A 24,253-nucleotide genomic window follows, 5' to 3' on the forward strand; every position below is an offset into this window, starting at 1 on the left:
TCTTTGTCTATGCTCTCTTTATTGTCACACATTCAAGATTTAGTGTATAATGTTTTCTCTTTCTTCTCCTGCCTTTCCCTCTCATCCCCTTCCCTGATGTCTTCCTCCTCTTGTCTCTTATGTTTTGGCTCTTCTTGTTCACCTCCTACCTTTCTTTGTGCCTTCTGCTTTTCCTTCCTTCAGATGAACCAGTGCTTTACATTCAGCAAGGACGAAGAGCGGGATAGAGAGGTATTCCTAACATTATATTCGAAAAACAGAGCCCACAGTTTATCTACAACTTCCACCTGTTTTTTTTGTTCATAATTTTGACTAATTCCCAAACAGGGATAGGTTGTGGTGAATCACCATCATATTATAGAATGTAAATTATACAAGCGAAATTAAGACGTCAGTGAGGATGCTGCTGGTCTTGAACTCAAATTAGCTGATTTATCTCTCCAGGAATTGCAAAATGCATAACCTTCTGTATTTTCAAACTACTGCAAAGATGACACAACATCTTGTGTAGCATTTGTGGACTTGTTCCAGCTTATTGCTGAAGGTCTGCAGAGCCCAGCTTCCCAGAATCCTTAGCTTTTGGATTTCTCCAAACCAATTTCAGCAACTGGACTTTTTGACTTGACTTGAATTTTTCGATGTGGATTGAATTTATTGAATTTGAGCAATCTGAATATAGATTTTGAATATTGGGCACTTTTCTTTTTTTCTTTGTGAATTTGTGGACCTTTATAAAATAGAAAGTATATATATATATATAGATATATATATATATATATATATATCTATATATATATATATATATATATATATATATATATATCTATATATATATATATATAGATATATATATATATAGATATATATATATATATATATATCTCAGAATCAGAAATACTCAGATCAGATCAATCAAAATAAGTGTGAAGTGTGAAGTACAAAGTGGGTTTACCAGTTGATGATAATAATATGGTATAAAGTAATAGTGCATAGTAATAGTGAGCATAGATATATGGTTTTCAAAGTAAAATATTTTAGAACTGTAAAATTAGTAGTATTTCAATTTAAACAGTAGTGACTGAATTTGCCAAATGACTTAAAATTACTCATAAGATTCAAATCTTTATGGCCATTCTTTGCTTCCATAAATATAAGTCTAACCTGATATATTTGTTGTGTGATGCAGCATCTTGGGGAGTTGGTGCTTGGTTTCCTGAACAGGGAGTTGCAGCCTTCCTGTCAGCTAGCCTGTCTAGAAACAGTTCGAATCCTGTCCAGAGACAAACATTGCCTGGATCCCTTCATCAGCCACTCTGCCATGTCTACTTTCAGCCGCTACGCTGGCATCGCAGTGGCCAGTACTGCCACACCTGCCTACAGCCAGACGGTGGAGGGCCGAGGTAATTCCTGCCAACCCTCTGAGGTTTCTGCACGGTTTTACCACAATCGAAGGTTTCTAACCTGGTGCTCCTGTTTTATTATTTGTCCCATCAAACTCCCCTAAATCCCCCACATTTTAATTATAACATTTAAATCCCATTATCTCAGCTCAAATCCAGTTTCCTCAAGTCAGCATGAGACATACAACACACCTTTTTCAAAGCAAACATGTCCACTTGTCATTGCTGGAAAAAACTTATTTTTACGCTTCAAGCCTTTTTTTTCCGTTTTACGCTCGCAACTACAGTGATTGTGTGTTGGGCTCTGAGTGCAGCCAAAACGCAGGTGACCTACACTCAGTACTGTCCTTGAACCCATCTTGTGTAGATGCAGACATAGATCTGAAGCTATTGCAGATGTGCTAATGTGCTGCTTTCACTATGTAGCCTGTGTAGTCAAGGTGTAATAACATTAAAGATGGCTCTGTCCCAGGAAGCAATTCCAGAGAGCCAGCATGCACACTACAAGGAACCTGGATCCAGCTCACTTAAATGAAATGCAGCCATCATTAATGTTATTAATTACACCTGTGCTTTTCCTGCTATCACGAAAAAGGTCTTTACAAGCCCTAAGAGGCATACAGAACACAAAGGGCTTGATGGCATTAAAGGAGTATTTCAGTTTAATACAACTTCAGTCTTATTTTTGAAGTTTTGGCCATCATTTCGATTAGTAATAATACCATTGTACTCACCATAGTAATTGGTGAGATCTGGGAACACGATGACATCAGTAAAAAGAAGTATGATAGGGACATAACAGGTTGGAAACAAACCTCCAGGTTAGACAAATATATTTGGAAAGGGAAATTAAGGTGAACAATAAAATTATTATCCAAACTGTCTGTTGTAAACATCCATCACAGTTTACAGACCCACGTCCTGATTCAACTTTGACCTACTGTAGTTGTGCTCAAACAGTTTTCCTGTTCAATTAGGGATTATTAGCAACATTTCAGATGCGCTCACTTTCAGCTTGACCCCCAAATAAAATGTTTATAACCTGGATAAACTGATCGACTGACAGCTTGTGTTTCTTGACCTTTCATGTTATTCCCAGATGTGAGTGATGTGACTGTGATCATTACAATGTTAATATTACTGATGAAATGATGGACAAAACTACAAAAATAAGACATACATTTCATTAAATCAGAATGATCCTTTAATCTGTTTTCATCTTTTCTCTGCTGTTTGTCTATTGTCCATCTGTAGCTATTTTATTACTGCAAGTCTATTCCATGGTCTTTACTGAGTAGGTCCTAATTTTAAGGAATCTCAGTATGTGAACAATCAAGGGCATTACAAACCCAAATATTAATTGAAAACAGGGCTAAAGTTCCCCCATATAATTTTTGCCGCGTGTGTTTCCCACAATTCTTTTGGGTTTATGTAGAAGGTGTTACACAGGACAAGACTCAAGGCGTGATTTACATGCATGATGGGAGCACAAATTTGTTCTGGAATTATTAAACAAAAAAATCTAAAGAGATGAAATAGAGATAGAAGAACTAGTGCATTAGCAGCTCAGTTTATCTTTTGTTCGCCATTCTTCACATGAACCTTTTATCCTGAAAACAATCTAAATATAGGTTGAATGTGCTACTTGACTTTGCCATTCTTTCTCTTCCTAGTGGAGGGTGAGGGAGGAGAGGGGGAAAAGGCAGCAGAAGTATCCATTGAGGTGGTGAAGGAAGCCTCCCCTTCTTCAGAAAACCCTGACCAGGAAGTGATTGTTGAGGCTCTCAAGTCCATCTGTAACATCCTGCTACACAACGAGACAGGACAGGTCAGTCTTCTCTGTGTCTCTCATACTGACATTTATATGAATTTCTCAGATTATATAATTTAATTTGATTGGTGCTAATTTATAAAATTTAATTGATGGACTGACGGCAGGTGGTAGCAGCAGATCTGCAGCTGATAATGGGTGTGGCAGAGAGGCTGAAGCAGTGTCATGATCCCACCTGGAACCATGAGGTATGGACGTAAGTTAGGTAGATGTTTTAATGTGGGAGTCAAATGAGTAGTATGAGAGTTAATCTGACAAAAACATGTAATTATCTATGGGAGGGTAAGATGCAAGAAGAATCATAAATGATGGTGTGTTGATTCTCTGTGTTTTCTGTGTGAGTTTGCATGTTTTCCCACTATTCTCCTTGGTTTCCTCTCACAGTCAGATAGTTTGAATCCCCAAAATTGTCCATGAATGTGTTGCTGGCATGTATGCTGGCTGAGGTTCCAGCTTTCCACCACTCTGGAACTCTGTCTTCAACAAAATGTTTATATACTACTGATCTGCTTTTGCAAATGCGTTTTGAAAGTACAGGACTTAGACACTGGAGAAGAAGAATGGTGAATTTGCATCCTGATAGATTAAAGTTAGGGACAGATTTTAGTTTCGGGTAAATATTTAATAGGCCAACACGTCCTGTCTCATGCTTCAAGTTAGTCTTAACTTTTCCAATTATTAACCAAGACTACCATCTTTCCCTAACCTTATGAAACATGTTTGATTTGCCTAAACATAACCATAAAAACATTAATCATGCTTTGGTTGTTGTTAGGAGCAAATATTGTAGGAAAACAAATGAAATGCAATGATAGAGAACATTCTTCAGATACATTAAGTATGAGCACTTTATGTTGGCAGTAAGCAGTTTACAGAATTTGTACATTCAGTATAAATGTTTAATATGTAAATTAGTTAAATATGAATTAATTTTTTAGGAGACTGGGTTATACTCTGAAGTAGGATGGGGTATCATTTGAATTTTTTCAATTGACCAAGCTTTCAATGCCTGCTTTTGGTACTTTACAGTTTTTGATACTGTGCAACAGATACATTCCAGTTCGTAACAAATAATTATTGAGGTTCGATATCCAGCCCTAGTCTGAAGAGGAAAAAGCAGATAGAGTGAATAAGTCTCCATACTTCTGCTCTCTCTGTCCAGGTGCGTTTCTTTGACCTGCGCCTCACCTTCCTGTTGACAGCCCTGAGAATGGACATCAGGGCACAGTTGGCTCAGGAGCTTCACGGCATCAGTCTGCTAGGTAACTGATTTCCTGGGTAACCAGTGTAACTACTTACCTGCAAAACCAATGTCAGCTCTCTAGGTTACTAGTCTCCTTTACTAACTAAGTTACTAACCAATGCTAAGAGGCAACTCACCTTCCAGGTCACCAATGTCATAACACCTACGATGTTCTGAAGTCCAACAACCCATGATAAATCTATAACAAGACATATGAAAAATAATCAAACATAATTAGACAAGCATTTACAAGAAGATAATAATTTGTAAACAGAAAGTACAATGTACTAAGTTAAAGAGCATAATTGATATTAATTGATTTTTTTTTTCTGCTTAGTACTTCTATTCCTGTGTGCACTGACATGATAGTGACCTGCTGTAGCAAAAGAGTTTCCCCTTGGGGATCAATAAAGTATTTCTGATTCTGATTCTGATAACTTTCCATCCTGTGTATGTTCTAGGCAACCAGTTGGATGCCACACTGGCTCTGTGTTGGCCAGATACATTGGAGACGGCCAGGATAGGGTTAGAGGGGGTCCCACCTGAAGAACTGCTCCCACTGAGCCGGCAGCAGACAGAACTAGCCATGGAAATACTGAAAATACTGTTCAATATCACATTTAATGCAACCAGGCGCAAAGTTGATGAGGTACTGAAGAAAATTACACGTTGGGGAGTTTTTTCATATTAATTAAGCTATGTCAATCAAGTTTATTTGTCACATGTAATCATATAAGGTACAATCACAGTGAAATGTAATCCTACCAGGTCCTTCAATATGTGCATTTAAAATAGTTTGAATTATGGTGTGAATTATGGTGTCATAAGTCATTAAGTATAATAGTTAATCCAAAATCCACTTACTGTACAGTCCCTGACAAAAGTCTTGTCACTTATCTATTTTGTAGAAACACTGGCTATTAACCTGACTTTTAATTAATCAATTTGTGTTAGAAATAGCTCATATGAAAAGCTAAAACCCTCCCAAATGATGTTTAATGCACTGAAATAAATTAGTTTCACTGAAAAAAGATTTATCATTTAATCAAGACAGAAAGGTCAAATTTTGGCAAGACAAAAGTTTTGTCGCCTATACAGAAACTGAACAAATTTACTGCAAATACAAAAATATGTCAGCAAATTAAGTAGTGGTGCTGTGAGATCCAAATTGAATATCTTGTATGACTTCCATGAGCTTGAAGGACTGCATCCATGCAGTTTGGCAAGGATTCATACAATTTATTGATGAAGTCATCAGGAATAGCAAAGAAAGCAGTCTTGCATGCCTCCCAGAGTTCATCAATATTCTTTGATTTCGTCTTCCATGCTTCCTCTTTCATCCTATGCTCAATGATGTTCATGTCTGGTGAATGGGCTGGCAAGTCCTGGAGCATCTTGATCTTCTTCGCCTTGAGGAACTTTGATGTGGAGATGGAAGTATGCGATGGAGCACCATCCTGCTGCAGAATTTGGCCTCTTTTATGGTTGGGAATATAAGAGGTAGCTAAGATTTCTTGGTATTTTAGACTATTGATGTTGCCTTCCACCCTGCAGATCTCTTGCACACCCCCATACTGGATGTAACCCCAGACCATGATTTTTCCGCCACCAAACTTCACTGTTTTCTGGGTGAATCTCGGATCCATGTGGACTCCAGTAGGTCTCCTGCAATATTTGCGGCGACTGTGGTGTAATTCAACAGAAGATTCATCTGAAAAATCCACCTTTTGCCACTTTTCCAGCGTCCATCCTTTTAGCAGTCTGTGGGCCACACGGTTTTTCAATTGTCTTTTGTTTAGTGCTGGCACTGATTCGACCATGGAGGCCATTTTGAGACAGAATCCGACAAATTGTTCTGGTTGACACAGGGATTTCAGGTTCAGGTCTTGTGGAGCTCTGCTGCAGTGGAAAATGGGCTGGCCTTTTGAGCCAACAAACGGTCCTCTCGAGCAGTTGTCTTGCGGGGTCTGCCTGACCTGGGCTTGTCAAAAACGTCTCCAGTCTCTTCAAATCTTTTTTTATCCTCTGTACTTGACGGTGAGACACATTGAAGGTGTCTGCCATATCAGCAGTGGATCTGGTCTTCAGCCTCTTGATAATTAAACTTTAGTCTGTAGTAGTTTAGGGTGAATCTTAGGCATGTTTGCAGAGGTCTAGTTGCAGTTGATGTGAAGGTCCAGTGTACTGGGGTTCTTTTTATACACACCTGGGACCTAATTGATCCATTATTAGTCACAGGTGAAGCTCATAACAAGGCGACAACACTTATGTCTTTGCAAAAATTGACTCAATGGGCTTTACCAAGCTGTGAATATTAGAATACTTTTTGACAGTTTCGTTTTGCACTGAAACATTATTACAAAAGCTGTTGGGATTAAAATGAGCCATTTCTTGTAAAAATATCTTGATTAGAAATATATTTCTGCGGCACTTCAGGTCATTTTCTACACAAGCAACAAGACTTTTGTCAGGGACTGTATGTTAAAACAGATTTACTCATTTCAGAAACACCTGCACCCGTTGTTTTCTTTGTGCATCAACTCATTAGGATACGCCACTGTCATATTTTAGCCGCAGCGTGCATCAACTCTCCAGAAAAGTGTTCCTGGGGTTGGTACACCCACGCTACTGTACCTTGACTTGTTCCTCTGTCTGAATAACACGCATTGAATGAGATTTACAGACATCATTATTTAGTTTGTCAGTTTCCTCTGCCTGTTACACACAAGCAAATGTAAAATATACAATAAAGACACACATTTACAGTGATGAGGGTTCTCTTCGGAGCATGTGAACAATATGTGCTTAACGTGTGTGTGTGAAGGAAGAGGCAGCACAGTACAGACATTTGGGAGCCATACTGAGACACTGTCTAATGAGCCATGCAGATGGAGAGGAGCGGACTGAGGAGTTCCACAGGTAGGACAACACACACTTGTATGTCTGTTTATATGTTCATCGATTACTTGATCATGCAGTCATTGCTCTCTCCCCTTCTCTTTCTCAGCCATACTGTTAACTTGCTAGGTAACCTCCCTCTGCCCTGTTTGGATGTACTGTTGATGCCCAAGGTGCAACAAGGATCCTGTGAGTACATGGGGGTCAACATGGATGCTGTCAACATGCTGCTGGAATTCATGGAGAAAAGACTTGACCGGGTAAGGCAATACTCTGTGTATGTGGGTTCATTGGTGTAACATATGTTCTTCTACAAAATAATACTTGGTAACACTTTTTAATAAGGTACACATATTCACCATTAACTAGTTGCTTATTAGCATGCATATTAGTAGCATATTGGCTCTTTATTTCAACTATTAAACTTGTAGTCATCTTTTTGATATCTTTTACAGTTAATTAAATTAAATTATCACAGTTTAATTTTTAGGAAATCTACGTGTTTCTGCCTGCATTCGCCACCAATATGTAGTGAATACGAAGCAGCAGCTATTAAATTAACATTGTCCACCATTTAACATGCAGTTAAAATTTTGCTCAGTTTTACACTAAGCCATTTCTCTTGATCAGTCAAGAGATAATGCACAAATTAGCTTTGTGAGGGAATTAACCTGAAATTAGGTAGCAAGAGGTAAAACAAGGAACGGATACGTAAAGTCACTGAATGTAAGTTACTGACAACAAAGGCAACGATATGTGAAACATTTATTACTATCACTACTAACAACACAAACAACTACACACAAGTGAATGGTTAATTGCAACCATGTGTAAAAATGAATGAATAATTAATAAATGAATGAATGATAGTGAACCAGATAAAGCAGTGAATGAAATTAAGATGTCTTAATTTGTGGAAACACAAGAGACTGGATAAAACCTTAATATTGACCAGTGAAATACCTTAATATATCGTTCTGCAACTGAGAGAAGCTTTGGGAAGCATTTGCAAAATATTTTACAATTCCATATCATGATTACATTGAAGAACGATTCCATTCCTGACTTCACGCTAAATTACCTTTTAGTAACCTATTAGCATCAACCCACATATAACACAGGAAAAGTAAAGTTTTCACCTGGTTGCTCAGATGACCAGTAAAGTTGCTCTAGAAGGGAGGAGGGAGACGAAGGTTGATTCTGTGGGCTGCTATGGCATGTTTGGATGCGTTGAGTCCTGTGCAGTTCGGCCAGCTGATTCCTCTTGTGGAGCTCCCAAGAGCTCGGGCTTCTTGGGGCATTGTCAGTCCCATGGTGTGACTCGGCTCGGGAATCAGTCTCTCTCAGAAGGTGGATCAGATCTTGCGCACCCACTTGGGTGTGCTGTAGCTGCGATGGCTTTCAGAGTTTGATAAACTCACAGTTCTGATTTTTCTAACTTGTCATGTTAGAATGCTGGATGATGCTCTTCAACCCGTTCTGTGCGGCTCGGGATTCACTTGATTCTCTGTACGGGTTGAAGCATCTTGGGCAATTATTGTACAGCAGATGCTACTATTGAAACAGCAGATGAGCCGATGAGAAGGTCTTGAAGAGAAACAAAAACTAAGAGTCTGAACAAGAAGTTTCCTCTTGTTTTAAAGTCTTTAAAAGGGGGCGGCGATGTGATGTCATCGGCACAACACTTCACTACCACTCCAGATGTGTTCTGTCTTAATTATTTTCCTGTGTAATTTCTTCCTAAATAATCAATTGTTTGTTACCAATTTAATGCTTCCATGTTAAAACTTGGTCTCATCAGTTGCTGAAAGACACTAAACACATATTTTACAGGATATTATCCTTATGAGTAATAGACTGGTAACCCAGGAAAATGTCATAAATGACAATCATGTTTCATCTGTTATTATTTATACACATACATATGTCCCTATATATTAAAAAAAATGGTGGGTGGTCTCATCCTTCGAGCTCGGGCCCTCTACCAGAGGCCTGGGAGCTTGAGGGTTCTGCCCAGTATCTTTGCTGTTCCTAGTACTGCACTTTTCTGGACCGAGATGTCTGGTGTTCTTCCAGGGATCTGCTGTAGCCACTCCTCCAGTTTGGGGGTCACTGCCCCAAGTGCTCTGATGACCACGGGCACCACTGTCGCCTTCACCTTCCAAGCCTTCTCCAGCTCTTCTCTGAGCCCTTGGTATTTCTCTAGTTTCTCATGTTCCTTCTTCCTGATGTTGCCATCACTTGGTATTGCCACGTCAACCACAACGGCTTTCCTCTGCTGTTTGTCCACCACCATGATGTCTGGTTGGTTCGCCATTACCATTCTGTCAGTCTGAATCTGGAAGTCCCACAGGATCTTGGCTTGGTCGTTCTCTACCACCTTTGGAAGTGTTTTCCACTTTGACCTTGGGGTTTCCAGTCCATACTCCGTGCAGATGTTCCTGTACACTATGCCAGCTACTTGGTTATGGCGCTCCATGTATGCTTTCTCTGCCAGCATCTTACACCCTGCAGTTATGTGCTGGATTGTCTCAGGGGCCTCTTTGCACAGCCTACACCTTGGGTCTAGTGTGGTAGATCTGGGCCTCTATTGCTCTGGGCCTCTATTGATCTGGGCCTCTATTGCTCTGGTGCTCAGGGCCTGCACCTGTGCAGCCATGATGAGTGCCTCTGTGCTGTCATTCAGTCCAGCCCGCTCTAGCCATTGGTAGGATTTCTTGATATCAGCCACTTCAGTTATGTTCCGGTGGTACATCCCATGTAGGGGTTTGTCCTCCCATGATGGTCCCTCCTCCAGCACCTCTTCCTCTGTTCCCCAATGCCTGAGACATTCACTGAGCACGTCATCTGTTGGGGCCTTATCTTTGATGTACTTGTGGATCTTGGATGTTTCATCCTGGATAGTGGCTTTCACACTCACTAGTCCACGGCCGCCTTCCTTACGGCTAGCGTACAGTCTCAGGGTGCTGGATTTGGGATGGAACCCTCCATGCATATGACCTGTATTGATTTTATTTTACTTTCTCATTTGCTGTTATAAGTATATGTATGCATATATATATATATATATATATATATATATATATATATATATATATAAAGAGAGAGAGAGAGTGAGTCTGAACAAGAAGTTTCCGAGCATGAAATGCCTTTTTAAGGTCATGCCACAGCATCTCAATAGGATCCAGGTCAGGACTTTGACTAGGCCACTCCAAAGTCTTCATTTTGTTGTTCTTCAGCCATTCAGGGAAGAGTTCCAAAATGTTCCAAATTTCAAATTTGTGTGATGGTAATCTTTATAGTTATTGTCACAATAACTTAATAAGTATGGTAGTCTGCACAAGACATGCCTCAATTTTCCACACACACACACACACCTACCTCTTTCTGTCTTTTGGTCTGACTGTCTCTCTCATTTCTTTCTGTCTGTCTGCCCATCTCTGTGTCTCTCTCTGTCCATCTCTCACACTTCCTGTGTGTCTGTCTGTTTGTGTGTCACTCACGCTCTGTCTGTTTCCTGTCCATCTTTCTCTCTCTCTTCAATAAATTCCATTTTGAAATTTTCACTCCTTTTCTGAGTTTACAATGAGTGTGTATTGGGCAGAATGTTCAGAGCTAGAGTGAGGGACCTAACTGTCAGAGTGCAAAGGATCTGTAAACATTTTTAAAAGTCTTCTCTTCAACTTGCTGTCATTCCCACAATATTCACTCTTCATGTATAATTTCAGAATCAGAATCAGAAATACTTTATTGATCCTCGAGGGGAAACTCTTTTGTAACGGCAGCTCACTATCACGACAGTGCACACAGGAATAGAAGTACTAAGCAAAAAATATAATACACTATAATACAGGTCAGAAAATAAATTAAGTACCAAGTGGGTATAAGTATAAAATTAAAATAAGTGTGAAGTACAAAGTGGGTTTACTGGTTGATGATAATAATACGGTATAAAGTAATAGTGCATGAACTGTCAAGTAAAGTGTAGCTTATTAAGATTATAATGAGATGGAGGATATTGCACAGCAGTAATAGAGGTATGAATAAATAATAAATAAATAGGGAATTTTAAACTGAAAAGAGTATATTGCACAGCAGTATTAACAGAATATTGCACAATTATGTCAAGTATTGCAGAGATGTTAATGTCCATCAATGTCCAGTTTAATGACTTAGGGTCATATAGACTGACACTTAGAGGGAGGAGTTAAAAAGTTTGATGGCCACAGGCAGGGATGACTTCCTGTGGTGCTCTGTGGTGCTTTTTTGGGGGATGAGTCTTCTGCTGAAGGTACTCTTTTGTTTAACCAGCACGTCATGGAGTGGGTGGGAGACACTGTCCAAGATGGCATGTAGTTTGGCCAGCATCCTCCTCTCTGACACCACCGACAGAGAGTCCAGCTCCAACCCCACAATGTCGCTGACCTTACGGATCAGTTTGTTGAGTCTGTTAGCATCCGCTACCCTCAACCTGCTGCGCCAGCATGCAACAGCATACAGGATAGCACTGGCCACTGCATCCTTCAACATCAGCATTGTCCAGCAGATGTTGAAGGATCTCAGCCTCCTCAGAAAATAGAGGCAGCTCTGGCCCTTCCTGTAAAGAGCTTGAGTGTTCTTAGCCCAGTCCAGTTTATTGTCCATGTGTACTCCCAGGTACTTGTAATCCTCTACAATGTCCACACTGAACCCCTGGATGGAAACCGGGGTCACTGGTGCCTTGGCCCTTCGTACAACCAGCTCCTTAGACTTTGTCTCATTGAGCTGCAGATGGTTCTGCTCACACCATGAGACAAAGTTCTCCACCACAGCCGTGTACTCAGTCTCATCACCACCACTGATACATCCCACCACAGCAGAGTCATCAGAAAACTTCTGAAGGTGGCAGGACTCTGTGTGGTGGCTGAAGTCCGTGGTGTAGATGGTGAAGAGGAAGGGAGAGAGGACAGTCCCCTGAGGGGCCCCAGTGTTGCTGACCACGCTGTCCGACACACAGTGCTGCAGGCGCACATGCTGTGGTCTGCCAGTCAGGTAGTCAACAATCCAGGACACGAGGGGGGCATCCACCTGCATCGCTGCCAACTTCTCACCCAGCAGGGCTGCCGGATGGTGTTGAAAGCACTGGAGAAGTCAAAAAACATCACCGTGCTTGCCAGCTTGTCCAGGTGGGTGTGGATGTGGTTCAGCAGGAAAATGATGACATCCTCAACTCCCAACCGGGGCTGGTAGGCGAACTGAAGAGGGTCCAAGAGGGGTCTGACCATGGGCCACAGCTGTTCCAGCACCAGTCTCTCCAGGGTCTTCATTATGTGGGAGGTCAGTGCTACCGGTCTGTAGTCCTTGGAGCCACTGGGACGCGACGTCTTTGGCACAGGAACGAAGCAAGATGTCTTCCACAGAACAGGGACCTTTTGAAGACTCAGGCTCAGGTTGAAGACATGTTGAAGGACTCCACACAGCTGGGGGGCACAGGCCTTTAGCACCCCAGGGCTAACTCCATCAGAGCCTGCAGCCTTGTTTGAGTGGAGTTTCATCAGCTGTCCTCTCACCTGGTCAGCAGTCAGGCACACAGCAGAGATTACAGGCGGGGGAGGTGGGGAGTCATCAGTCTGAGAGCCAGTTGAGGGGGGAGTAGGACTCTCCCAGGAAGATGGAGGAGGGAAGAGTAGTGGACTCAGAGAAGTCTGAGGCCTGACAGCAGCTGAGTTAAGAGGGGGGATGAACAGGAGCCGGTGTGTCGAATCTGTTAAAGAACAGATTAAGTTCGTTGGCCCTGTCCAAGCTGCCTTCAAATCTTCTAGCTACTAATTATTCTAACGTGTCCAGGGTTACAGCATCTGTTGTTGACCAGAACAGCAAGCTCGCCACCTTTCCTCTTACCGCTCCTGGTGTGATCCCTGTCGGCCTCGAAGCCGTCGATGGAAACGTTATGGTCCGGGATATCCTGGTGTAGTCATGTCTCAAGTACCCATGAGAAGCACATCAAACTACACTAACGGAACTCCGTGTAACTCCGGGCTAACGTCGTTAGCTTGTCCATTTTATTTGCCAGTGATGCCCATTACGAGAGAAAGCAGACATGGCTTAAATCTATTGTTCTTAAGTCTCTATTTCTTAAGTGTCTGCACCCCTCTCTCTTCCCACTTCGTTCCACCTCTGTATCCTCGGTGTGTCCTCCTCCAGATCTCAGTGGGGACATTGGTTGTCCTGGGCACCATGCCACTTGGCTTCAGCGTGATCAGCTGTTCCCTGGTGTAAACAATGTGGTCAAACAGCTGTTCTGCAGTGGTGCCCTGACCGAGTAGCAGGAGAAAAAGTTCCAAGGCGAAAAAAAGTACTAAAACACTTTCTACTCTCATTTTCGTAAAGAGCGTAGTTTAAATTGCTTCTCTAGTATAGAAACGTTATACTACTTAAAACTCACTTTCCAAACTTTGGCACCTATCTCTTCCCACATACATTGGGCTAGAAACTCTGTTCAAACCTTAACAAATTCAGCTCATTGAGGACATGTATGCTATTATTTATATTTTGGATACTTTTAAAATTATTTAACATTTTAAGTGCCATTATTTTCTAATGGTAGATTGGTGTGTGTTGGGCGGAATGTTCAGAGCTAGAGTGGGGGACCAAACTGTCTTTAAAATCTCCTTAAAAAAATTATCTTCAACTTGCTCCTATTCCCACAATTTTTACTCTTCATACAACATGTTACATCAAAATATAGGAACGTTTGTGCCTGTCGCAGACATGTAACTATGGAATCAAACAGACTCACACAGTTGGCATAGTCAGCTTCAAAGTGACAGCAGTCCCAGCCAACTGCAGCATAAATTTTTATATTAACTGAGACCAGAAATCTCAGGGGGGAAGCAGAAACAGGGCCTTTCTTATCTGCTCCAGAGTTCACATTTTCGACACCACACACACACATTTTTTCATGTGTTCATCAGACTCTTTTCTCTTTCATGATGTAAAATATAGACTACAGCAGTTACAGTTTTTGAGCTATAGCAGGACTTTGAGAGGCTAAGTCTCCATTCATTCTCCAAATGAACTGCCTTACCTGTCTAAGTTGTTGTCTGCCCCTACCCCCTCCACTCCCTCGGGGTGCCACAATCACCAGTGTGTGTGTGTGTGTGTGTTTTGTCTATGAACCTCAAATACAGTGATGATGGGAGTTTTTAACCTGTGACAGCTTCTACATTATGTGTACAGTATGTAAACATATTGTATAGCAATGTCTTCAGTGAAGCCTAGTGCTGCTTGACAACCCATGGCAACCTTTGACTGCAGCTGAGGACACACAGCTGATTGAGATGAGCTAATTAGTGCAGCTTGACATGCAAAGCATTTTTCAACTCTTATCTTCTGATTTATATTTTCTGCAAAAAACTCCATTCACATCTTATGATGTTTCACATCTTTCATACATCATTGTTATTATTCAACTTTTAAAACCAGCAATTCAGTTTAGCATCAGCTTTTCAACAAAACGTGAAATATTCCACAGCTTTCTACATGATTGGTACTATTCAACATTTAAAGCCAGCAATGTAGTTTAGCGTCAGCCTTTCAACAGCCAGCATTCACACCCGGAATTTCTTCAGAAATTCCCTTCTCTAGTTTCCTCTAATACTATAATAATGATTGAAAATGCATGAATCATAACCAGGATTACATGAAACAATGGTTTTTATTATCTGGGATGTAAAAGAAAATTAAACCTCTGAAGACAGCCAGACAAACTACTGTGTTTTCTATCCTGAGCATAATCTTTGTCACTAGGTGGAGGTGTATGTTAACTGATGAATAAATGCTGTCCATGTTGTTCTAACAGTAGCAAAGTAATAGGATGGCATCTGGTTGCTACAGGTTGCTAGTTACAACATCCACATCTAAAAATAGTTTTTCTAAGTATAATTTTGAATGAACTGTTTTATTAATAAACTAATAATTAGTGCACCAATAGAAAGACCCGATGGACCATGTTCCTGAAAGACAGTGGTGGAAAGTAACTAATTACATTTACATTGTACTCAAAGGCTAATTCCGGTTTATTACAACTTAGGGCTTGTTTCATTTAGTTTTGGTCATCAGTTCAATCAGTAAGAATAATATTGTGCCCATCAAGTTAATTGCTGAGATCTGGAAACTACGTGACATTGACGCAATGAAATGAAGAAAGAAACACTAGTGGGCATATGATCAGATAGGTTGTGAAGAAACCTCAACCATCATAGATTACAGACTTCCTGCTTCAACTTGACCTTACCGTAGTTATGCGCACACAGTTCTCATGTGCATAGAGCAAGGCTGGATTATCAATGGGGCAAAGTGGGCAACTGCAAAGAGGCCCCAGATGTCCAGAGGCACCAAAAAGTCCAGGTTCACTGCATATCAGTGGGTTTTGGCAATTTGATTAACTGTGGATTTGTTAATTGTTTGCACTATTAAGGTATAATATCAACAAAAGCAGCTCATGCTTTATTATCTAATTCTTTGGCCCTGTTATCCAGAAAGGTGTTGATTCAAAATTTACATTTAAGACCTTTATTATTTTAGTTAATATTATGCTCACATGATGCATATTTCTAAATAAAGTGTTTTATTATAATATTTATTAATATATATAACTGACATAATTATATTTGTCAATATTTTACATGGATGTGTTTGATGAAACGGAATTATTTGCTATTGCATATTCCATCTGATAGGTTGTATTTATCATGAAATTATAAAAGTTTGTTTGTCTGTTTCTCAGGGACATAAGCTGAAGGAGACCCTTCTCCCATCACTGAACTTGCTGACTGAGAGTGCCCGCATCCACAGAGAGACCAGGAAGTTCCTCAGGTCAAAGGTCGGTACTGGGCTGAGGCAAAGAGAATCCATGATGAAGAGATGAATTATGAGTACTGTTGGTGTTTTGATGGCTCGGGTATCGATGTAAAAATGTATGTGTGTGTTTAGGTGCTGCCCCCACTGCGTGATGTGAAGAACAGGCCAGAGGTGGGCAGTGCTCTGAGGAACAAACTAGTCCGTCTTATGACACACATTGACACTGATGTCAAGGACTGTGCTGCCGAATTCCTCTTTGTTCTATGCAAAGAAAGTGGTGAGAGAAATATCTGTTTGTTGAAGTTTTTTCAATAATTCATGGCGATTTTTGTATGACTGACTTTAAGCCCATGGCTCACTCGATTGATCAGTTTTGTTCCTATAATTTCACCGTCAAAATTAGCTATGGTTGAAAGAATATGTAATATGACTTAAGCCACATTCTGACGGGATTCATATCACTGACCAGGGCAGGTAATGTTAAAATCCCCCCACCTCCCCTAGAGGAATAAATGCATCTATGTCCAAATGGGACTTTAGTGACACCAAAGAGGTTCTACATGACAGTAAGATTTGATTTGATTTGGCTATGAACAGTGTCTTTATCTATGAGCAGTTCTTAAGATGCTCATAGTTAAAAACATCTGTCAATACTATAAATCTTGGCTAGTACAGCTTGAACTGTCACCTCATGGTGGCTGATGTAAAGATCTGAATTGGATAAGGTTATGGCTCCAACCAAAAGGCTCTTGAATTGGTTTTGTTGACATTGTATTAATGTATAAATATTTTTTAATGTGTTCAAATTCTGCCATATTAACAGTAATATGTTCTCTATCCAGTTTCAAGGTTCATCAAGTACACTGGATACGGTAATGCTGCAGGTCTGCTGGCTGCCAGAGGACTGCTTAGGGGGGGCAGAGACTCTGGGATCTACTCTGAAGATGAAGACTCTGAGACAGAGGAGTACAGAGAGGCCAAGGCCCAGTCAGTACCACCACAACACTTTCACCTTAACTCAGTAACTGATGTAGTGTGTTTCATTGCACCTTTTTTCAAAAATGATATTGTGTGGCTTGAACTAATGAACTTGATAGATACATTGGTGTAGTTCTTGTGTCTTTATGTTTAACCAATGATCCATCCATTTTCTGCTGCTCATTTGGATTCGGTTCACAATGGCAGCAGGCCAAGCAAGATAGCTCAAACGTCCTCCAGCTCTTTCTGCAATATCACAAGGTATTCCCAGACCAGATGGGATATATAATCCCTCCAGCATATTCTGGGTCTGCTCCAGGGTCTCCTCCTGGTTGAACATACCCGGAATACCTCTACCATGAGGCTTCCAGGAGGCAACCTGATTAGAGGCCTGAACCAGCTCAACTGGCTCAAGGCTAGCTCGTTACCTTATTTCTAAGGATAAGCTCAACCACCCTGAAACTCATTTTGGCCACTTGTATTTAAAATGTTATTCTTACATCACTAACCAAAACCCATGACCATAGTTGGAATGTAAATTGAATGGTAAATCCAGAGCTTTTCCTTCAGGCTCTTCTCCCTCCAAGCCTGAAAAGACTACTACTTCTTCAGGTTGCTTCCGTATGGGCACCTATGACCTTCTGGGCACAACTCCAAAAGGCCACCTCTGCAATGGAGGCTTTAAACATGTCCCAATCAGATCCAATGTACTCAATCTCCCCGAGGATGCAGGAAAAATTCCTCTGGGAGGTGGGAATTGAAAACTTTGCAAACAGTGCCTCACGTTTGGGTTCACTAGGTCTTTCTGTCAGTTTACCCTATTACCTGATCCAATTCACCATTAGGTGGTGATATGCTGATCGCTCTTCTCCTCTCCTGTCCATGTATAAGACATGGGATTGTAGATCTGATGATACAACAGCAACTAGATCATAAACTAAGGTATTCTGGCAGCAGGTACACTTATGAGCTTACTTGTGCTTAAAAATTCTGTTTATTATGGGTACTCTATGACTACCATTGAATTCCAATAAAAACACCATGCTGGTTCAGATCAGGCAAGCCATTCCTCCCAGTTACCCCACTGCAGTTTTCTCTATTTTTGCCCACATTAATGTAGAAGTCCCCCACAGAACAAAGGAGTCCCCAGGCAGCATCCTCTCCAGAACCCTGACCACAGACTGTGCACAGAAACCATCAACAGTCATTGCCTTCCTCTCAGTGACACTTAGTCACATAAACGAGATCTTCTTGCTCCAACACAGGTGTATCAAGCCAGGGGATTGTGTATATCCCCAAACTGCCCAGAGCCTCTCACCCTAGTCAAGTCCAACAAAACAAGAGTCCAGTCCATATTCAGGAGATTGGTTCTAGAGCCAGTGCTGCCCAACTGTATCTTGTACTGCTCTGCCTCCTGAACTAGCTCACACATGTTGAGCTACTCAGTTTACAGTGCTGACACAGCTGGGTTGACAGCAGGGACAACACATTAGACAACACTAAATAAAACAGATGAAATGGACAAAATTATGATTTAGATTGTTGGCAAAACCATCTCACCTCAACATTTAGTAGCTGCTCTGGAGCTTTTGATCATACCATAACTTTGATCAATGTTAATGTGAATTAAAAGTATCCATTAATTATGCACATAAGCTGCTTCATTTAAATTTTTTTGATGTTTTCTGTTCTTTTGATATTTCTTTCTCTCTCTTTTGTCTCCAGTATAAACCCAATTACAGGAGTTGTAGAAGAGGAGCAGCCCAATCCCATGGAGGGAATGACAGAGGAGCAGAAAGAATATGAAGTCATGAAGCTGGTCGACATGTTTGACAAACTGTCAAGGTCAATTAAAACAGACACACACAAACAATTCATTTAATTCATTTCAAAATTGTTGTCTTTCACAATAGAAAGCCTTATAACAACTACATTCATATATATATATATATATATATATATATATATATATATATATATATATATATATATATATATATATATATACACATAATTTGATCACTACATATATGAAAAATATTAGTACATTTATTATGACTGAAAATTGCAAAGAATAAGTAGACAAGACTGCAAATCAGAGGCATTTAGTATAATTTACTGCCAAATTGTTCAAAAATTAATACTGCCATAGTTGTCAATACTCAGACTAATTTGCAGACTAATTTCAATCTGTACTCAAACATGCACACATTATTACATTTTAACCATTTCTCCCTGCAGGACCAATGTGATCCAGCCTATGCAGCTCGGTATGGACGGGAAGATGAGAGAGATGACTCCAGAGGATCTGCATAAACTGGACCACAATCCTTTATTCCAGCCAGAAGAGCCAGCTAATTCAGACAGTGAAGATGAGGCTTAGTAAACTCAGAAGCATAAAGACAGAAACAGATACTCCTGTGACAATTTACAGGAGGCAGTTTAAAGGACCATATCACTGGTTATATATGTGCTATTCACCAAATCACAATCAGTGTTTTATTGCTGACCATTTTCCAAAGCGTACCATTAGTTTGTAGATTTGTTTGTTTCCTCACAGACATTTGTTTCAGTTCATTTCAGTTTACACTATGAAAACCAATGTGCAGAAGGGCACTATGGAGCACTATAACAACACCAGAGAGAGTAAAGGTATACATTAAAACAGATATTTGCACTGAAAAAAAAATTGTTTCACCATCAAATCTACACAAAGAAGAACATTTCCAGGGAGGTTGGCTATGTAATTGTTCATTAAAGCATGGTTTCATGTAGGCTTGGAAGGTCGACATGTGACATTGTTCCTCAGTCAACTCAAATAAGCAACAAGAGGCTCTTTCTTTTGACTGACAGCTAATGTTTACTTTCATATGCTCAGGGGACAGCACATGTCAAAAAGCGGTGATGGACATTCTTGACTCAAAAGCTAGCCTTGGGTCCCCTAGACCTGAACCTCATATGCTTCACAAAGATGGTGTGTGTTTGGTTTGTATGGTTCAGGGTAATTTATTTCCTTCATTACTAGCATGTTTAAAAGGACTAACAAATGATCAAACAGTCACTGTGTGAAATTATATCATGCAGTTTGCAAAACACAAACTACAAACAACAACTAGCTGAGGTCACCCAGCACCTCCTACCTGAGACCCAAAACACTAACAACATGTTAACCCAGATAGTCTGGATTTGATTCTTCACCTTTGAGACTTCTGCCACCACCTCAAAGCACAAAGGTGAATTAAATTTGGTTTGTAATCCTTAAAGCTTTGAAAATTACATTTGAAAAACTCAACAGTATCATGTCATTCCAGAAACAACATCCCACTTACTGTTACTCAGGATAATGTACAGACCTCACTGTCAACAGTTTGCATTGAGAACTGTCTACAGCAGAAAACAGTTCTGTGTTCACAGTGGAAACTAGTCTCTGTCTCTATTTGAAGTTTAACTTTGTAGGAACATTTTACAGAATGTTGGAACTCTTCATGATGAGATGAAGACGTGTGTCATTTCTACTTTTCCTGAGAGCTGAGGAAAATGTATGAAAGCTATCCAAAGAGCTGTTCTTCAGACTGTGATGATGGAATCAACTGTATTTTTGAAGAAAATAAACTAATGAATTTTAGATGCCTGTTGTTTCTCATAAAGCCCTTCAGATGTTTTATTTTTAGAAGTGAAATATGAAACTACAGACAGATAAGTTATAATTTTTGAGCGAAGATGAAATATTCTTATGCAGCGAGAGTCTATAATCTGAAACACATTATATATTAAATATATACTCCTTTATATTGTTATTGTATAGCTGCCAACTCGTGGACTGTAACATTAAATGTGTTTAAACAACAGAGTTGTCTCATGCAGGAAAAAATAACACTGAAAAATAAGTCATAAACAGGCTTCCAATAAAGAATGAAAGTAACACACTTGTTATTTTTTGACCATACTGTTTCAATCTTATTATCTTATTTTATTTTGATATTCTTTGCATTCCAATGTGTTTTTCAGTCACAATCTTCAGATTTTTCTCCATGTCACTCTTTTTTCAGTGACAGTTTTTTTTTTACGCTGACAGTTTCTTTTCAGTGACAGTGATTTTCAGTTTCAATTAGAGAGCGTAATTTCCATATAATCAGCATACTAAGCAGAGAAGGTCACTCTTCCTGAACCTGACATCCACTCCGAAGCCTCTGGCACCACACACCTACGGCAATGGCTTCCACGAGATCACCTATCACCAAACAAGTCAGTTTCTATGTGAAAAAACAACGGCAGAGAGAAACAAACATTAACTAGCTGACACATATTAGCTAATGTTAGGTCTTGTTCCAGCAGACCTCTGCCAAACCTGCACAACTCAGTTAAAAGTTTAACCCAGCCTGGTTCTATGTCCTGTAGCAACCTTGTCCTTGTAGGAGTGCTTTCCATCTTACAGGTTGGATGATAGTAAAAAAACAAAAACAAAACATATAATAATTCACCACCTTGCTATTGTCACAGGCTGTTATTTGTTTTTATATTAGTATGCTATTATTGAAATTTGCACTGAACATGGACTCCAGAGCCAGTGGTGAAGGACAGCATGGCTTTCTTATCCTTGACGATTTCCTGGCTGTGTCGCTCCTCTTGTGAGTAGGCAAAGCCCAGTGTGAGCACCCGTTCTATTCACCCTTCATGATTACAGGAACACTGAACTAGTACACAGGGAACTGAAAGATGATGAGGTCTGCTTCAATGAGGTTACGTATTTTTTATTGTTGTTTACCAGCCTATGGGGTGGGCTGCTATAGGCTGGTTTGTGCAGTGTGCTTTTGGTGATTGCAGTTCAATTTCGATGTGGCTTTTTCAGCATTTGTGTGTCAGTAACTGTAACCTTTGTAGTGAGAACAGGGGGATGAATGTCTCCCCACATTCACACAGCAGCACCGTTTACGATCCGGTGGAATTCCATGGGGGGAGGTTTGAATAAACTCTGCTTTGACCTCTGGATCTTCAAACTGACTTCTTCTCTCAAACAATAAAGGTGTCAATTTGGATACTTGCCAGACAAGACCAGAACTTTCCACTCCGGAGGAAAGATATGTCTATCAAGAGTTTAATGCGATAGCATTCCTCCACATCCGAAATTCCTCCTCCTTTGGCATGCTGACAAAACCAGTTTCCCCGACATATCAGCTCCAGGCTGGTCCTCACCTTTGAGCTCAGCGGTTATTTTATTTTAGCTTTAATAGTTTCTTAATACGTAGTTCTTTTAGTTTTCTTTTCCTCACCTACAGTCCATTCACAATTTTACCTATTTCCAAGCAAGCTTTTTTAATGCCTGAGTATTAAACTGAAGAGTTGTTTCTTTTGACTTATATTTTTTTGTAACTTTAACACTAAGCCTCGTGATTGTTACAACACGTGATTGTTACTCAAGCCTAGCTGAAGAAGTTTGTGTAGCCAGAGATATTTTATTCAACATCACAATGTCACAACATCACAGACTCTACACCAGTCGTGCCGCTGGTAGCCAGCCAACTTTTAAAGCAAAGCCCCTCTAAAAGAAGCATGGGCAATGTCTGTGTTCTAACACAACAAAGGTTAGAACCGAAGAAACTTTGAATCCTGCATCTCCCAGAGAACTGTGCCAGCAGCGTCAGCCATCACCATTGGCTCTGAAACAAGACCGCCAGACTGGCCAGGAGACCTCATCAGCCAGGAGATCAACCGCTTTCACAGAATCACCTGGGAGCGACCTGCTGGGCTCCTAAATCACGGAGTCTGACTCACAGGCAGACCGCCTGCAACTTCCTCTGCACAGTGTATTCAACCCTGCACACCACGCTGGAAAGCCAGTGGAAACGCCTCATCTTTGCCAGCGCTTCAAAACAGTAGGCTAAACCACAGTTTTGCTGTGATAGAGTTGTTGTCAAATAAAATATATTAATTCCTATTTAGAAAAGTTAATTGCCCTAGCATTATGTTAGAGTCTTGCAGTCGTTTTTATAATCAGCTCACATACTTTGCTTCAGAACAGATGACGTTCAGTAGTATAATTTAGTAGAGTCAATGGCCAAAAGGCTTACAGAGTGGTGAAGAGGCAGGCAGAGATCAAAACCAGTGAATGCAGTCCAAATGTGGCAAACAAATCCAAAAGGGAGCAAGCAAAAATCCAAAAAGTCCATGAAACGAACAGAAGTCCAAGAAACACGGTAGATATCCGAATAAACACAAGAAACACTCGAGAAGGGCTGAAACGCTTAATACAAAATGATGAAGACAAACTGGCAGAAAACAAAGAAAGCACGCAGACTTAAGTACACTCAGGAGAGGGGAGAAAACGAGACACAGATGAAACTAATCAGGGCAGGGCAAACAATCAAAACTGGCGGGAAAAGCAAACAAAGACTACACAAGACACATGAGGCAACACTTACAAATCATCTGTTGTGTTTGTTTAATTACATAATCATATACCTTATTAATCCTTCATTTATTCAGTTACTAGGCATTTAGCTATAAATAAATGTCCTCATTTAATCAGTAAGAAGTTGTCTGTGTGTTTTCTTTGAAGCAGAAGACAAGGTGACAAGGCAAAGGTGTGTGGGTTAGTGGAGAGGAAAGAGAGAGGAAAGCACACAGAGTAAGGAACGAGGACTCTCAAATGCTGTGGCAAAGCGTAATAGCTGTCCCTTTATCACACAGTAATCCGGCAGCAGACTTTTGTCCAACAGCCGTGTTACTGGACCTTAGTCTGATGAAGCACAGTTATTAGCTCCCACAGTGGCTAAAGCTAACACAGTTAAAACGGCCCCATGGTGTGGTACCGATACAAAATGGAACGTGCTAAACACAAAGAAAAACGCATAGCAATTTGGACGCAGTGGTCCATCACTTTCCAAAATAAGAAAAGCACAATTCATAACAAAAAACTTTGATGAAATAACACACAGTTATAAATTCTATCTCAAGCCCAGACACAATCCTCTTACTTGAAATCGCTCTTGGCTAATGATTGATGTGTCAGTTTGGATTTGTCCAGCAGAGTTTCTCTCAGGCTCGGACACTGATGAAGCCGGG

At 40.4% G+C, this 24,253-nt stretch overlaps 1 protein-coding gene across 4 annotated transcripts in view; it reads left to right on the top strand.

Moving 5' to 3' along the window:
• ric8a (RIC8 guanine nucleotide exchange factor A) overlaps positions 1 to 20,816 on the top strand; it is a 32,827-nt gene extending 12,011 nt beyond the window's left edge. For all 4 annotated transcript variants that reach the window (XM_044193202.1, XM_044193198.1, XM_044193199.1 and 1 more), the window contains exons 2-14: positions 184 to 231; positions 1,187 to 1,400; positions 3,074 to 3,228; positions 3,339 to 3,419; positions 4,394 to 4,493; positions 4,936 to 5,123; positions 7,299 to 7,393; positions 7,482 to 7,632; positions 16,140 to 16,235; positions 16,346 to 16,490; positions 17,056 to 17,200; positions 18,917 to 19,036; positions 19,433 to 20,816. In XM_044193202.1, coding sequence (XP_044049137.1) covers positions 184 to 231; positions 1,187 to 1,400; positions 3,074 to 3,228; positions 3,339 to 3,419; positions 4,394 to 4,493; positions 4,936 to 5,123; positions 7,299 to 7,393; positions 7,482 to 7,632; positions 16,140 to 16,235; positions 16,346 to 16,490; positions 17,056 to 17,200; positions 18,917 to 19,036; positions 19,433 to 19,574 — 1,680 coding nt within the window. In that variant the 3' untranslated portion in view covers positions 19,575 to 20,816. The remainder of the gene's footprint in view (positions 1 to 183; positions 232 to 1,186; positions 1,401 to 3,073; positions 3,229 to 3,338; positions 3,420 to 4,393; positions 4,494 to 4,935; positions 5,124 to 7,298; positions 7,394 to 7,481; positions 7,633 to 16,139; positions 16,236 to 16,345; positions 16,491 to 17,055; positions 17,201 to 18,916; positions 19,037 to 19,432) is intronic.
• The last annotated feature ends 3,437 nt before the right edge of the window (positions 20,817 to 24,253 follow it).

Source organism: Siniperca chuatsi, linkage group LG4, assembly GCF_020085105.1.
Source record: "Siniperca chuatsi isolate FFG_IHB_CAS linkage group LG4, ASM2008510v1, whole genome shotgun sequence".
NCBI classification, from domain to species: Eukaryota; Metazoa; Chordata; class Actinopteri; order Centrarchiformes; family Sinipercidae; genus Siniperca; species Siniperca chuatsi.